The sequence below is a fragment of the Cygnus olor genome, chromosome 15, assembly GCF_009769625.2.
Source record: "Cygnus olor isolate bCygOlo1 chromosome 15, bCygOlo1.pri.v2, whole genome shotgun sequence".
Classification (NCBI taxonomy): Eukaryota; Metazoa; Chordata; class Aves; order Anseriformes; family Anatidae; genus Cygnus; species Cygnus olor.
In genome coordinates, this window is record NC_049183.1 from 17871345 (window position 1) to 17887969 (window position 16625).

Here is a 16625-nt window from a genome sequence, read left to right on the forward strand (position 1 = left end):
AAAAACAGACTGGCATTGTGGTTAACTTTTTTTTCCTATGGTGTTATATACCAAAACCAGCTAGAATTCTGCTGGTGTGTGAATCTGTATGCAGCACATCAACAAGAAAAGTAAAATTATTACGTCAGTTTTGGCTGAGTGAACAAATTCCACAAGGTTGAATGAGAATTAGGTAAACATTGAAATTTACCAAAGTTTTTAATAGAACCTTTGCAGTTTTTCTGAGGTACTGATATTGTCTGGGTAAACATGTTTTGTTATGAATGTTTTTAAACAAATAAAAGCTGTGTTTGGTGCAATATTCAAATAAGTGTGAGAAGTCTGAGCCACAGAGTTTGTTTTGGGGAAGGAATCTATTCCGTCTGTAGATGCCCAAGCAGTTGTTTGTGGTAAATGATAGCTGGCAAAAAGCTGACTGATCTAACTTTCTTCAGTTATTAGAAAAATACTTTCGAAGTATCCTGTTCTGTGAAATAGTTGGGAATAGAATCTATAGGGGCTGGATGCACGATTGTTTGACTAACTGAAGTTTTCTACTGTGAATAAGCAGGCCTAAAAGATATTACTGCCATATCAACTTGTCAGATACTACCTAAGTTATGGCTTGGCAATTGATATTCGCTTTATTTTGCTCAAAAAGTGAAGTATACAATAACCTAGTTTTGTGGTCAACTATTCATTACTTCGTCTTTTTAGGACAAATGTTAACAAATGAACTTTCCAAAATCTGTTAGCAGCAGTCTGCATGTTGACAGCTGCAAGTCAAGGAAAACTTAACACAACATTGTTTACAGAATGTCTGCATCATTTATGATAACGTGCATGCAAAACACCAGACCATTTTGCTATGCTAATTTTTGTGTTGTTTATATACAAAAATCTGCCTTTTCTAGGGATCTTAAACCAGAGAACATCTTGCTAAATGAAGATATGCACATTCAAATAACAGACTTCGGAACAGCAAAAGTATTATCTGCTGACAGCAGACAAGGTATACCATATTTAATTTGTCACATTATGTAGAAGAGAATAGTACAGTTAGAAGGGAACTACAAAGATCATCAAGTCCAACTGCCGTAGTTATATAGATAAGTGGGCCTTTGAAAATGTAAGTATATTGTATTTATCGAATTGTAACTTTAAAATATCATTAGCTGTTATATAAGAAAAAAAAATACTGAAATATATTGAAACAGTTTTGACTCTCTCTGCTTTGATTATGGCAGAAGAGGTAGTATTTGGTATAGCCAGCTAGGTTGCCAAATACCAGATGGACTGTTCTCAATGTGAAGTTGAAGTACTTGAAATTACTTTTCTTCTGTAAGACAAGAATACAAACAGATAGTTTGTCTCAGCTGAAACAGTAAGCTATTACTCTGTGCATGTGTATTTAATCCCCAGCAACTATCAGAGTTGCTCAAATGTAGATCATTGAATTTTTGTGCCACTAGTTGCTTAGTATTAACCTGTGAATGTGATGCTGCAAACTATATCTGATAAAAGCACTGGGCTGAACTGCTTTTCATTCACTAAATTTGATAAATGAAATTTTTTACTCAGATTTAGTAAGCTTGTGTTGGTAGAATTTGTGCTAAATGCCTAGCTTCTCAAACCAAATAGATATCACTGAGATTAAAGCAATTTGTCTCCTTTGATCAGGTTTTGTGAATGGGTAGAGAAATGAAATTCCTGTGTGTTTTTGCATGGTGTGGGAGGGAATTGGTTTATTCACAAGTATGTATTTACTTATCTCTTTCAATTTCTTCACAGCACGGGCAAATTCATTTGTAGGGACAGCACAGTATGTTTCTCCAGAGCTGCTGACAGAGAAATCTGCCTGTAAAAGGTGAAGACTATTGTATTTTAGAAATTTACTGATTCTGTCAGATGCTATCAAATGGAATGCAGGGAGTGAGAGGATGTATCTTAGTATTATGTATCTTAGTATTTCTAAGAAGCAAGATGCTTGAGTATAAAGCTTAAGAGTTTGAGACACTTTTTTCTTAGCAAGTATTGCTTCTTGTCTGAGTGCTAATTTCATCAGTTTATCTTACCTCCTACAAACAGAATTAAGTGTTGTCAGGAGAAGGAAGTTTGTGGTGAGCAGTTGGATTCCTCTTCCCCATAAATATCTTTCTCTATTGTAGAAGTAAAATCATTCTCTTAATTCTTCTTTTATGTAAGATGGCTCCATTATGGTTATTCCTGAGGTAAAAGCAACAGAATGTCATTCTATCAGTTAGGGGAAAGGTTGCAGCTTGCTTTGAGTTGTATTTGGATCAGCTTGCAGTATTTTTACTAAGCTCTGCTTGGGGCTTGCAACGGTTTAAAGCTCATCTCTGTGTCTGGTATGAGTAATATACTTAAATGACATTCCGATATGAAATTCCTTACAATAGGTTACTGATGGTAACCTACAGATTGTTGTATATCTATTTTATTACAGTGATGGAAGAATAATCACTCAAACTAATCACTGACAAAACATTAGGGAAAAATCTCTATTTTGTGAATAACTCTCTTGTGGTAATTTCAGCTGTCATTTCTTGAATTTATATAAATGCCACCAGCCCTTCCAGTTTTGCTTTTAGTAAAAATATTTGGGCTGGTTTGGATAATATAAAGACTTCATCAGGCTATCATCCCCCTTTAGAATTTCCATAATACCTCTACATAAAATTCTGAATTTGAGCAGTTCTGAGCCTTCTTTAGAATTTGTCTTCCATGAGGATTTCTAAGCCTTACCAAATCTATGTATAAAGTACTTTGAGGTAAAGTAAGTTTAAAAATACTCTTTCAGGACAACATGTTAAAACTTAACTTTTTCTCTCCTATGTACAATATAGCCTGTGTTTTTTTCTTTGTGTCTGAAAGAAAGCTTTTGGTGAAGAAGTGCTATTGTGATGATTTTTTCCAGGAAATATTTAGAGGAAATGATTCCTAATTCTGAAGGAGCATATTTTGCATTAAGTTGGATGTGTCTTGGAATTGTGGTAGTGGTTAATAAGCCATCTTTTTAGTCTTATATACCTATTAATTATGTCAACTGAAAATTCAGCTGTCTTACACATGTGCTTGTAGTCAGTTGTTGGGGGATGGTTACTGTATGTTTTCAGAAGCAGTGTTGCAGGCGTATTCTCCTGACAAGGAATGAAGTGAAAATAGTGTGGAAATTACACTAACAGGCTTGTCTGACATATTTGTGCTGTCCTAACTAGCAGGAATTTAAGAAATTTTATTTGTTTTACAAACTTATACAAAAACATGCTAAGGTTTTTTCCTTTTTTTGAAGCTCTGACCTCTGGGCTCTGGGATGTATAATATATCAGCTTGTAGCTGGATTGCCTCCATTCAGAGCTGGGTAAGAGACTTATGCTACTAGTTCTTTACATGTGGATTATAAATACATTTACTTGCATTGGGTTTTACTTTACTATCAGTTCTGAAGTACAGATTTTCATGGTGCACTTTTGGTGTTGTTATGCCTGCTTTTACTTGTGTAATCTAGTCCATTTCCTTTTTGAAATCGTGAAGATGCTAAGACTAACTAGAAGTCCTGAGATAGGTTATTTGATTTATCCTAGGACTTCAAATGTAGTTTATACCGTAAGGTAACTATGCCTCCACGAAGGTTTTTTTCACCTCTGTATTGAGGCATTCAACCTTTCCCTGTTATTGTTCAAGTATCTCATGCTTACAGGATCACAGATGCTTATAAGCAACTGCTTCCCCTTAAGTACATTATAGAAGGATTTATAGGAACTTGACTTCTAGCTTGTCTCTCTCAAATTTAGTATTTGTCCAGATTATGCACTGTTACGGTAAAAGAACCATGGAGAACTAATAACTAGCTAATATTTTTCTCTTTTGCAGGAATGAGTATCTGATATTCCAGAAGATAATAAAGTTGGAATATGACTTTCCAGAAAAATTTTTTCCCAAGGCAAAAGACCTTGTAGAAAAGCTATTGGTAAATATTTTACTGCTGTTAAATGATTTGACATTGGAAACATTCAGCTTTTTAATGTAGTTCTATTTTCCTAAAGTTTTTGTTGACTGTGTTGTGAACCTTGTAATAAGAACAACTCTGAACACTATTAATTGTGTATGAGAGTATCTTGAAAGTCAACATCCATTATTAAGCAGCACTGATTTATCTGAATTATAAAGCGTGGACAAGGAATGTCTCTGTCAAGTGGAAGCAAATATATCTAAAAACTATGCATAACACACAATTTAAGATTCAAACGCTTGTGCTTGCATAGTACTTGAGTTAATTTTTGAGTTGTATAATTTATCATTTAGTTATAAAGAATGTTCTGTACATCATAAAAAGATGTATTCCTTAAAATATAAATCAATTTATCCTTCATTTCAGAGCAGTTAATGCATGTCTTATAATAGTATCAGCAAAAGATTTACTCTGCACATGATTGTACAGTGAATATGTAGAGAACATTTTGCATGGTGTAAGCTTATTGAAGTTGGATGGTCTAGCTTATTAGGGAGAAAATTCTGTATATTATGTTTGTGGATGGTGGTGAGTGCAACCATTATAAAAGGGCCTAATAGTAGCTCTATGACCAAGCCAGCGTTCTGTTAGTGGTAAGGTCCAGGATGTCTCAACATCCTGAGAACTGTTGTTTTAGGGTGCTTGAGAGGTTGGTGTTTGGCACCAACTACAGCTTTTACAGCTGTCTCGCATCACCCACAATATGATGCGGGACTATATTTAAATGAGCTGTGCTCCAGCATGCTGCCTCTGTGGGTTTGCTTGGTTTTGTTTCCATCTTTATAAAGAAACAAAGCCAAAAAAAAATCTGTGGACCCAAAGAAGTGCTTATTTCTCTAGCTACGTGAGCTGATCAAATGCTAAATTGTGCTAATGGGACACACTGACAAATAACACCTTGTATTACAAGGGTGGGTTGGTGGGTCGAAGGGAAGGTGTCAAGAGGATGGAACCAGACTTTTCAGTTGTGTCCAGCAACAGAGAGACACTGGGAACAGGCTGAAAGCACGGGAAGTTTCTGTGGGAGGAAGTTCCTGATGAGAGGGCACTTTACTGTGAGGGTGACAGAGCACAGGAACAGGTTGCCCAGAGAGGCTGTGGAGTCATCTTCTTCTGGAGGTATTCAAAACCTTTCTGGATGCCATCCTGTGCAATGGGCTCTAGGTGATGCTGCTTGGCAGGGGGGTTGGACTAGATTATCTTCAGAGTCCCTTTCAACCTCAGCCATTCTGTGATTTTATGATAAGCAGTCTCCTTTTATGTGCCTAGAAGAGTAAGGCTGACCAGTTAAGTTTCTGCATATTGCTGTGCAAATGTGAATGGTGCTTGCCCCTTTCTTGTCATTATTTTATGCGTGCTAACTTCATTGTAACCTGTTCAGGTTCTAGATGCTACCAAAAGATTAGGCTGTGAAGAAATGGGAGGATATGGACCTCTTAAGGCTCACCCCTTCTTTGAATCTATTGTGTGGGAGAACCTACATCTTCAGACACCCCCAAAACTTACGGCGTACTTACCTGCCATGTCAGAGGATGACGAAGACTGTTATGGAAATGTATGTTTATCTATAGCTATATTCATCTCTGATGCTGCCTAGACTTTCATTAAAACAAAATTATTATATATCAAGTACTTTCATTGAAGCTACTGGTCGGTTATATTTTAATGAAGGCTTTACTATTAAGAATCTAATAAACAATTTCTGGACAAAATTTGATCTAGTCAATGTTTTTTTCTGATGGAGTATTTTTTAAAAAAAGTTTGCTTTTAACCAAGCATAATTCTTTTGAGATATGCCAGTTAATTTGTAGAGAGTAGTCTGCCTTTTTGCCCAAAAGCCAAAGCATGCTTAAGTTAAAAGTAACTCTAGTTATTCAGAGCAAAATAAGCTTTTTAAATAAACAAGCAACTCTTACTTTTTTTTACTTTATTTTTTTCCTCCTTTTAGTATGACAATCTCCTCAGTCAGTTTGGTTGCATGCAAGTTTCTGGTTCTGCCTCTTCCCATTCACTGTCTGCCCCAGAGACGAGTACCCCACAGACGTCAGGAGGCAATATTGAACAGTATATTCATGATCTTGACAACAATTCCTTTGAGTTGGATTTACAGTTTTCTGAAGATGAAAAGAGGTTACTTCTGGCAAAACAAGCTGGTGGAAATCCTTGGTAAGATCTGTGAATATAGCTCATTTGTTACTTGCATTGAAGTGAGGAATCTAGAAAAATAAATTTTTATTCAAATTAATATTTGTCAGTCTTAATATTTTTAAAGAAACTAATATTGACTAGATTTTTCCTAATTTCTTTTTTTAAAGCAATAGCAGCAAAAAGAAAAATATGATTCTAAAGTTAAGGTCTAGAAGATGGTGTGGGTATAGGAAGACAAATGGTACAGTGTCAAGAGTTCTTCCCTCTACAGAGTTCTAAAACTAGAAGATGTTTCTTCTTTCTTACAGCTGGCATAAGTTTTTTGAATGATACTATTCCATTTATAACTAAAATATGTCCAGGCTATGCATTCATTAGCATTTCTCTTCATTCTTGATAAGAGTTGCTTGTTTGTGTTTTTTTAAATGACAGATTAAAAACAACAAACAAACAAACAAAAACAACAAAAAATGCACCTGTTTGGTGTAAAATGAGGAGGAGGCCAAAATTCAGCTAGTAGAGATATTCAGGACTCTTTGGAGGAAAAGACACTAGAAGGAAATGGAAAATTGCTTAGCAATAGTAAACAGTTCTTATTGCCATTATGTGGAAGAATTACATCTGAGGTAATAGTGGTTTTTTCCTATTGTTTTGTTTTTCAAGGCATCAGTTTGTAGAAAATAACTTAATTCTAAAAATGGGCCCAGTGGACAAAAGAAAGGTAAGGGGTTTTCTTAATTTCCTGTAACAGGATTCAGTTGTCACGCTTTTACACATTTGCAATGAAGATAAGGAACCTGTTTTAGAACTTACTTGTCTAAGCTATTTGTAAGTGTCACATTGTTTTGTTTGTTTTTTAAGATGTGATGTTTTCCTGTGAGTAGCTTTTTTAATTTTTGTGTGTTCTTTTTTGCAAAGGCTAAAAGTAAATATTCTGTTGATGCTTCCCATTGAGAAGACTGTAGTAAAACAAGTTTTTGTTCAACCTCTTCCTACCAATCTGATACAGTTGATTAAATACTTGGTCTTGATGTATATCTGCATGTGGATTGAGCCCTTAATATTGGAAAATAGAATACAAACTCATATTGTCCTCAGCTGTGTTATGTTTCCTCAGTCTGACTAGCTCCTATGTCCTGAGAGAGGTAGAGGTGGCATTAGAACTGCTATAATGAATAACTTCAACATAGTACAGAGGAGCTTCAATAGTCTTTGTCAGCTATATAGGAATGTAGGTTGACTTTCATACAAGTTCTTACCTGTTTATTCCTAATTTTCTCCAGAAAATCATGACAATTGATTTGTGTGCCAGCGTATTTGACAAATATATTGTGCTTTACTCTGTACAGTTAGTAGTTTTGTTTTGTTAGAACTCAAAGATGCATTCTTAAAATAGTACTTCTGTCATGTAGTATGGATGCACTGCAACCTCCCCAAAAAGGAGTGAGGTCAATTAAGTAAAGCAAAAAGAAAACAAACTGCCCTAAACTCAAACATACTTTCCTCTCACTGAGCTGTTTTAATTCTACCTCCATTGTTAAATTCAGAGACATACAGATTTACCTTTTCTCTTTATCCTTTTTTTTGCATTGCTGCTTTTACTTTTCCTGTTAGGGATTGTTTGCACGTCGACGCCAATTGCTCCTCACAGAAGGGCCCCACCTGTATTATGTGGATCCTGTCAACAAAGTTCTAAAAGGAGAAATACCGTGGTCTTTGGAGTTACGTCCAGAAGCCAAGAATTTTAAGACATTTTTTGTTCACACAGTAAGTTACTTTAATTTCTTTGCAAGTTGCGCTAAGGTTCTGCGACAATTATTATAAATTGTTAACAAATTTTGTTTGGAGAAAATATAATTTCATAAATACAGGTGTTGATTGCAGGAATACTTGTTGGTATAGGTTAATAGATACAACTTCAAGACAAAACTGATGTGCGTTTTCTAGAAAAGTTTTCTAGAAAAGTTTTCTAGAAAAGTTTTCTAGAAAAGTTTTCTAGAAAAGTTTTCTAGAAAAGTTTTCTAGAAAAGTTTTCTAGAAAAGTTTTCTAGAAAAGTTTTCTAGAAAAGTTTTCTAGAAAAGTTTTCTAGAAAAGTTTTCTAGAAAAGTTTTCTAGAAAAGTTTTTCTAGAAAAGTTTTCTAGAAAAGTTTTCTAGAAAAGTTTTCTAGAAAAGTTTTCTAGAAAAGTTTTCTAGAAAAGTTTTCTAGAAAAGTTTTCTAGAAAAGTTTTCTAGAAAAGTTTTCTAGAAAAGTTTTCTAGAAAAGTTTTCTACTTCTGAACTGAAAGATTCTAAATAACTTTTTTGCTGTTGCATAATTACTGAGTTTTGGTTTAACTGTGCTTGGATTACTCATTAAAATGTTATTTAAAATGTTATTTACTTACAGCCAAACAGGACATACTACCTGATGGACCCGAGTGGAAATGCTCATAAATGGTGCAAAAAGATACATGAAGTGTGGCGGCACAGATATCATCAGAATGCTGCAAAATAGTAAAGCTCATCCAAAATTTCCCAGTTTTCCTTCTTGCTGCTAGAACTCAACGTGCAGCCTATCAGAGGAATCTTTCCAACCCATCTATTACCATCTCAAGGGGAAGCATATGTCTGAAAATGTTCTGTTTTTTAAAAAAGAAAAAGGAAAAAAAAAGGCTAAAACCGAATGGAATTCAGGGTCGCTTTGCTCGCTCTTTGTGCTTCTGTTGAGGCTTCCACATGCGTATCATTGCAGTGAAGATCTTGCTTTTGTGCCCTTCAGCTCAATTTCTGCAGCAGACTAGTGGATAGACCTTGTATTACCAGCTACATTTAAGATGAGTTAAAACCAATCCACACGCACATGCCCCAAGTCATGTACCAGCGTTACATTTTATGGGGCTAGAGTTTTCTGTGACTTTCACGTTATCATTTGATCTGTATTTCATCAGGGAGCTTTTATATGCCTCTCCTAAGCACCACCTCTGTTTTCTTTTCCTTTCCTCACAGTCCCTGAGCTTATTGGTGTATGGCAGTTGTAGCCAGGTCAGTTGCACCCTTGTGTAATTCTTAATATAGTTCTGGTTGCAGGATTTATGTGGTACTTAAATAATTATGTGAATGAATCAGATGTGTGTCTGGCAGACAGGCTACAATGATAGAGGTGGTGAGAGTAAAATGCTGAACATGGCACTGAAAATTTTCTTAAATTGAAATGTTGGCTTCTGAAGCATATAAAGTTTTAAACATTCAGTTTAAATTTTAATATGAATGATGTGTGCTTAATCAAGAGACAATAAACTTACCAGCATGCTTTTAACTAATACTAACTAAAAGAAAAAATTAGTTAGTATGGAGGAAAAAAACCAACAATGTTACTATTGAAGTAGTAAATAGTTTTTCTCCTTTCCAGGGGATGAGAGTTAGAAGCTTTCTTTGCAGGGTGTGCATGTTTTGTGCATTTTAGTGGGGCCAACCTATTTACCTGGATAGAGAAGAAAGTGTGAAAGCTTTGTACAACTGATTATTTTGTTTGTTTGTTTCTTTGTATAATGAGGTGTACAAATAATCTTATTTTTGGTCTTCAACCAAATATTTCAGAACTTTTAGCAACTCCAAAAAATAAATAAACTAAGCCATTTAAACATTAGATACATACTGTAATCTGGTTAAAAATTCAGCAGAAAATGTTGATACAATGGGGAAAATATATGGTACTTGAGGCATATCTATAAAATGAAAATATTTTTTCATATCAGTCTCTTTTATCCTTCTCAAATTAATGCTTTTTTTTGTGGTCAAACATTTCTTGCAATGTTACAAAGACTTGACTTTATGTGCTAAAAACAACTTCCCTATTTTCAACATACCTGTGTTCCTGAACCTTGCAGAGAGGCATGACCTAGGTCTGGACAAAGGCATTTCTTCCTTGTTTTAAAAGTGGTATAAACATCACACCTATTTATTCACCTTCTACACATACCATCTTTTTGTATGTTGAGGTCTCTATGATGTGCTTTTTCTTCTATCAAGGAAAGAAATGTTCCACTGTAATGTTGAAAGAACTAATGAGCTACTGTTCTAAAAGCAATGTTTTAAAAGCAGTGGCTTATCAGGCTGTCTCATAAAATACATGAATATTGATATTTTTCGTTATTATTGATGTTGTACTGGATGAGGGAGATTTATCATTGCTCTTTAAAAAAAAAGGCAACAAAAAATAGTATTATGTGGTTGAACTTGATGACAGTTCAGTTCTTCCAGCATTTTTTAGGTTTTATAGGAGAGAATGCAGTTGCCTTTTCTTTTGTAGGAACTATATTCTTACAGTCTTCTATTAACCCATGCATGACAAAAATCAGTAGCTTACAGTGCATGGTGTTAAGGGAACTAAGGTGTCCTGCAGCTGGCTGAGAAGACAAAAACAGAACACAGTTCCCTTTGCATAAGGAATTTCGCCATATAGAAGGTACACTCCTTGTCACTGAGATTTGAATGGCATAGTATTATGCCTTCCATTTGTGCCTGTAAGTAATCCTTTATTAGCTATCTTAAGTAAGATGGTAACTGTGAGTTTGCAGTGGTACCCAGTCACTTTGTAGCTGTCAAATTCCAGCTGTATGTTGGGTCTACTCGAGGCAACTGTAAAGCTTTTGGATTTAGTCTTTAGTGTAGAGATGTAGACATGTTCCCAACTTCAAACAAATGGAGTCTGGCAGTGATGGAGCTTCATGGTGCTGCTGCTGGTTTTTATAACAAAACTTAGCCTCTTATTTGTTTAAAAAAAAAAAGTTGTAAAAGTTGTTCTGCTAATAGCAAATTCCTTAGCTTCAGTAGGAGCTAATAATCTCCACTGGCTTTATCACTCTAGCTGACTAGGTGGAAATATAGGAATGCTTAAACATACATTCTATAACAGTTAAACCTGCAGTCATCTTGCCATTATAAAAAAAAAAAATTCACATCTTGAAAATCTTATCAGTGTCCTTCATTCCTGCCTACTAAAACCTTTCAGCCAAAGAAATATTAGTAACAGTAAGCTGTAAAAGTCAATCTGTAAGACTGATGCCTGCATTCCAGTATTCCATTTTTCTTTTGACAAGGCTGTCATTAGAAAACTGTGAGCCTCTTAAAGGAAACCCTCCCCTCAGAACTTTTGTGTTCCAAATCAAGTATTCCTTAGCCACTGCTTTTTCGGGGAGGGGACCAGAAAATTTCTGGAATTGTTGATTTAAATATGCTTTACCAATTTGTCCACTTAAATGCATGTTGGAAGGTGCTGCGTATTATGAAGGCTGTTTCCTGTTTTAGATAGCAAGGTAGCTTCAAATCTTTGTCTTGAAGATTACTCCTATGGTTCGTGGGAGTTCATAGAATGAAATGTACAAGGGAGATTCTTCAGAGCTGCAAATAAGCCAGTTGCTTTCATTGCTCTTTATCCAAGGTATTCCAGAGCTGGTCATTCGAAGACTCTTCTTGACTCCTTGCTACAAACCTACTAAAAAAACAAATTTGTTTGGGTTCTGTCCCTTGCATTTTGAATGACGACCAGTCGTTTATAAAGATTCTGGTCAGCAGTGTAATTTCTTTTGATTGGGATTTGAAATTCAGGAAGGTGTTTATTCTGTCTTCTATTGTGTGGTGTTTAAGGCTGAAGTACCACTGCTAAAAAGGATTTTTGATTTACGCTATTCTATTCAGTGTCCTGCACAATCACAGAATGTTGAAAATTACTTTGATAAACTGGAGAGATGGCTTTATTAGGATTGGCCGTATAGCCTGTTTTTTAGAAGGATTTATGTTAACAGTCTTGCCTCAGATGTTATGTTGAAACATTGTGAGCAGACTGATACCAGCTATTAGTATCTCATTTGCTAAGTGCTAGATGCGGAATGCATCAAGATATCAGATAGTACTGTGCTCCACTTATTTTTCTCTGTCTAGCATGATTTAATCGTGAAGCATCTGCTATCTATAATTCCAGGAAAAAAATGTAGGTTGAAACAACAACGTGATAATTCTGATCTACTTTCATAGTATGAGATGCTTGATTTAATATCTTTGAAATCATTACATTGTGTTGAAAATCCCCAGGATTCTTTAAAGTTTTTTAAAAAATACTGAATTTACATGTAGGAATGATTTAGTAAAGTCAACATAATTGCTTAATTTGGCCTGTGAACAAAAAAAAATAAATGATTTCAGCAAGCTGTTGAGGAAATCACTTGTGTGGCATAGTTACCTGAAGATGTGTGTGGATTGCGATAACTTTTTCTACTATGGAAATACACGAATAGGTGTGGTATTTATATCTGAAGTTTTGCTGAATGCCTGTAATAATTCATGCAAATATCTTATTAATGAAGGGGAAGTGCTCCTGCAAAGCTTCATGATACAGATTGTGTGTTGGTTGATCAAATGGGTTTACAGACAAGTAATTTTCCATTCCAGATTGGCATGTTTTCAGTTAAGACACGAATTCAGGAATTTGTTTCCTCCTTTTTAAAAGTAATACAACTTTTTATTTAGCAAACAATTCAAGAAGTTCTTAAGCACCCAATAAGTTGGTCTTTCTGTTGGTGTGGCAGTGAATGTAATGGTTGCCATTTACGAAGCTTCCTATGACCTTGTACTAACTCTGATTGAATGTGGCATATGTTCTAAATTGTGGCAGAGTTTACAATTACTGTATCTGACAAAAAGAAAAAAAAATAGGAATCAGGAACCATAATCTGTTTTGATAGTTGTATGCTAGCTGTTCTTCAGGTTGGTGGCAGTCAGTTGTGTGTACTATTCTCTACCTGATTTGTAGCTGTAACTGTGATGTACAGGTAAAGGAAAAAAAAACAAACACCCTCCTCCCCCCAGGAATCCCCCCTCCTCCAAGAACTTATTAAAACAGAAGCAAATAATGCAATGATATGATACACACTTTTTGTATTTTTATTCTTATAAGGTTATTTGCTGGCTTTTGTTGGCCTCTAGTTCAGTCTGTGTTATTTAAATTCTAATATATGAGTTATTTGGATTGAATTCATGTTCGGGGCCATGGTGTTGTATGTATTGATGTACAGCCTTGAATGTGAATAATTATTGTAAACTATATTTTACACCTTTTTTCTGGCTTTATTATATAAATTTTCTATTGGTCGACGATTTAATCATATCTCATAATTTAATAACTGCTTATTCTCCTTCCGACAGATCTCTGTGCTGTAGATGTGTAGCTAGTGACGGGATGATGGATTTCACTTATGCTTGGTAGTCTGTAATAAAGGCATGTAGGGTCCTGGCCGGCCTCCGCCTCCTCCTTCCGCAGCGCCGCGTGGGGGGCGGGCGCCGCTCTCCGCCTGCCGGCCGGCAGCCGCTCGGCCGGGCGAGCCTGCGGCCCTCGCGGCCCGGCGCAGGCGCCGGGCGAGAAGAAGGAGGGGAAAGGCCTCGCGCGGGGCCCTTCCGGTGGGCGGCGCGCCCGCGGACCCGTAGCTGGGGCGGACCCTTCCGGCGGCGGCGGCGAGGATGGCGGCGGAGAACCACTGCGATTTCCCGGGCCCCCCGGCCGGCGGCCCGGGAGGCCCGGGCGGGCCCTGCCGCCGGTGCGGCTCGGCGCCGCCCCCCGGCGCCGTGCCCGGCAAGTGGGTCCGGCTGAACGTGGGAGGCACCTGCTTCCTGACCACTCGGCAGACGCTCTGCAGGGACCCCAAGTCCTTCCTCTTCCGTCTCTGCCAGGCCGACCCCGACCTGGACTCGGACAAGGTGAGCGCGGGCTGCGCCGCTCCCGCCGCAAGGCCACGCCCCGCGCCGCCGGCCTCCGGCTCCGGGAGCGCTGCGGCGGCCGCGCCGCGCCGGTGCTGCCTGGGCCCGGCGTGCGGCGTCGCCTGCCCGCGGGGAGCGCTGCCGGCGGTACGGCGAGGCCGAGACGGGGAGCGCGGGGGAGTCTCGGGCTGCGGGAACGGCAAGCGTAAGCTCGGCCGCCGTTGGGGGCGTGAATGAAGGGCAGTGCTGGGCGAGTTCGCGTACTCGGTGGAAGTTCAGCTTTCGGGGTGAGAGGATGCTGGTTTCTGGTGAGCTTCTTGGGTTCCCGATTAACGCAGCCGCTTCTGTGCGGCCGCCTTACGAACGTGACAAAGAGAGCACCGGATCGTTCGTGCGTTTATTTAAACGGTGACGTTGGCTGACTGTCTTTGGTTTTAGCACTCTCACGGAGCGTTTGCCTGCACGGATGTCATTCTGTTTCTGCACCGTCATCACCCTCCGGTTCAATTTCAAGAACCGGATCAAACGACTTCTTTTCATGAATTGTTCTGTTTGTTGTAGAAGAATACTTTATGAAGCTGAAATTCAGTATGTTAGGAAAAAATAACCTTTGTCATTCGGCCGTAACGTTCTGTGTTTCAGCAATTCATCAAATAAAAGATTGCATATAGTGTATGGACTGCAAAAGGTGGGTGATATTGAGTATTCGTGCATTCATTCTGACTCAGTAGGGAAAAAAAAGTAGGAAAGAGACGCTACTGATTAAGATTTTATTTATGGAATGGCTTGTATAATGGGTATAAAGTATTCATGTAAAGTTCTGGCTCTGAAAGAGATTTGGGAATGTAATAGATGAAAATTGACTTCCAGTACTGGATGTTTAGGGAGAAAAAGGGAACAGGTTATAATCCTCAGATATATAACTAACAGATTAAAAGCAAAGACTTGTTATTTTTATATAATTCTTATTATTTTTTTTTCAGTGCTCAGCTGGTAGTGGTTCTCTTCATTTTTTCATACGTGACTTCCACAAAGGATGTTTAAGAAAATGTAGAGCAGAGTATGAACGAGGTTCCAGAGCTAGAGAAAAAATATCTTAGTGTGGCATTTGGGAGATCTGTTGTTGCATCTTTGTTTTGTTTTGAGAGGTTTAGCTTAGACTGACCTGTAAAAACAGATGTAAAAATGTAGGTGGATTGCTGGTAGGTCATGAAATGTTTTTTCTTGTGAGGGAATGGGGAAGCTTTTTTCTAAGGTCTCTTAAATAAGATAAGGCATACTTAAGGTACTGGTTTCAGTTGATATACTGCAAGAAAAATTGATGTAATCAAGAGGTGCGTTTTTAGAATAAATGGTCTAGCCCTATTTAAGCTATTTGGGTGTCTTTTTCATTAATTGATGAAATCAATCCTCTTTCACAAGTGTATAATCAGTGAAGTATTGATATCTTACAAAACTTTGAGGTATTGATCTAAACATTTTCTTTGTACTGTGCTTAGATGTTTCAGTTACAGCAGCATATTGTAAATTTATACTAAGGTTATGTAGCTGTTTGGTAGGATATGGAGACACCTGATGGATTTCTTTGATGTTTCTAGGCTTAAATAGTTCATAGTTGTTAATAGTGTACATGATAAATTAAAGCTAGCTACAGTAACAGCTATAGGAAGATATTCTCTGCTTACAGGGAGCACGTCTGTGCATTATTTGAGCTGCTTAGATATTACTATCTTCCAATGTAGAATTCTAATGAAAACAGCTTTTACAAGATGCAAACAAATTGCGTTATCCTGTCCGTGTGAGTAGCCTGATTGAACCCACAGTAGAACAGAATTGGAATTGAGCTAAAATGCAAGATGAGAATGTGACATTAAGGTGCTCTTTCCAGGTTGACGTTACTAAAACAGTTTCACAAGGTGGTTGTAAGTGGATCTTATATTTAAGATTGAGTCTTACTTTTTAAAATAAAATTGTGGCTGGTATAGACGTCTTTAATAGATTATTGTGAAAATAAGTAACATGAGGCAAGTAGTAAGGAAAACTACAAATTGTTTTGGAAATCTGGATTTGGGGAAATTTTTGTTATTCAGAGTTGCATTCTCTGGGTTAACGAACCCAATTGTCTTCAATATGATGTACCTAAAGCAAAAAAAAAAAAGGGGGGGGGGGGGGGGCAGCAAAGCCTTTCCTGATCAAATATCCACTGTGGTCTTTTCATTCCAACATCTGTCAGAGTTTCATGCCCCATTGTCTTGAACATCTGCACTAGAGTCATTGACTTTCACTTCATCCTTTCAGCGCCTGTGTCTGTACTAATCTGCTCTCTTGGATTTTGCAGGAGTGGCCTACCTCTTAGATTACCCATCATAGCGCACTCTTTACAGTAAAAAAGATTGCTTAAACATGTAATGCTTGTCTTCCAAGGATTCAATTCAGAATCTTCTTTTAGAATTCTTCATATTCTATAGAAAACAAGTCATAATCGAATCAGTTCCTTGCTTTTCTGTGATTTGTAAGATAACAGATATCATAGATGTTATTGCAAGAGAAAAAAAAGTCCTTCCCAGACATCTCATCAGTTTTTGGGCATACTGTCTTGATACAATAGCTTATATGTAGATTGTGTCTCTGGTATAGTTGTGAAATATCAAATGTCTTTAACTGATGAGCACAGATATCTCAATGGAATAGTTGGTGATACTGTCTTGGACTCTGGTTCTTCTCCTTTGCCATGA

At 37.3% G+C, this 16625-nt stretch overlaps 2 protein-coding genes across 6 annotated transcripts in view; both read left to right on the plus strand.

Moving 5' to 3' along the window:
- The window catches only part of PDPK1 (3-phosphoinositide dependent protein kinase 1), a 29283-nt gene extending 15854 nt beyond the window's left edge, over positions 1 to 13429 (plus strand). For both annotated transcript variants that reach the window (XM_040574942.1, XM_040574943.1), the window contains exons 6-14: positions 894 to 991; positions 1771 to 1846; positions 3293 to 3361; positions 3874 to 3970; positions 5394 to 5567; positions 5961 to 6178; positions 6824 to 6881; positions 7775 to 7927; positions 8549 to 13429. In XM_040574942.1, coding sequence (XP_040430876.1) covers positions 894 to 991; positions 1771 to 1846; positions 3293 to 3361; positions 3874 to 3970; positions 5394 to 5567; positions 5961 to 6178; positions 6824 to 6881; positions 7775 to 7927; positions 8549 to 8656 — 1051 coding nt within the window. In that variant the 3' untranslated portion in view covers positions 8657 to 13429. The remainder of the gene's footprint in view (positions 1 to 893; positions 992 to 1770; positions 1847 to 3292; positions 3362 to 3873; positions 3971 to 5393; positions 5568 to 5960; positions 6179 to 6823; positions 6882 to 7774; positions 7928 to 8548) is intronic.
- A 209-nt stretch (positions 13430 to 13638) lies between these two features.
- The window catches only part of KCTD5 (potassium channel tetramerization domain containing 5), a 41794-nt gene continuing 38807 nt past the window's right edge, over positions 13639 to 16625 (plus strand). For all 4 annotated transcript variants that reach the window (XR_005824655.1, XM_040574946.1, XM_040574944.1 and 1 more), the window contains exon 1: positions 13639 to 13890. Coding sequence is in view for 3 of the 4 variants with exons in the window: in XM_040574946.1 (XP_040430880.1) it covers positions 13654 to 13890 (237 nt within the window). In the remaining variant the exon portion in view is untranslated. The remainder of the gene's footprint in view (positions 13891 to 16625) is intronic.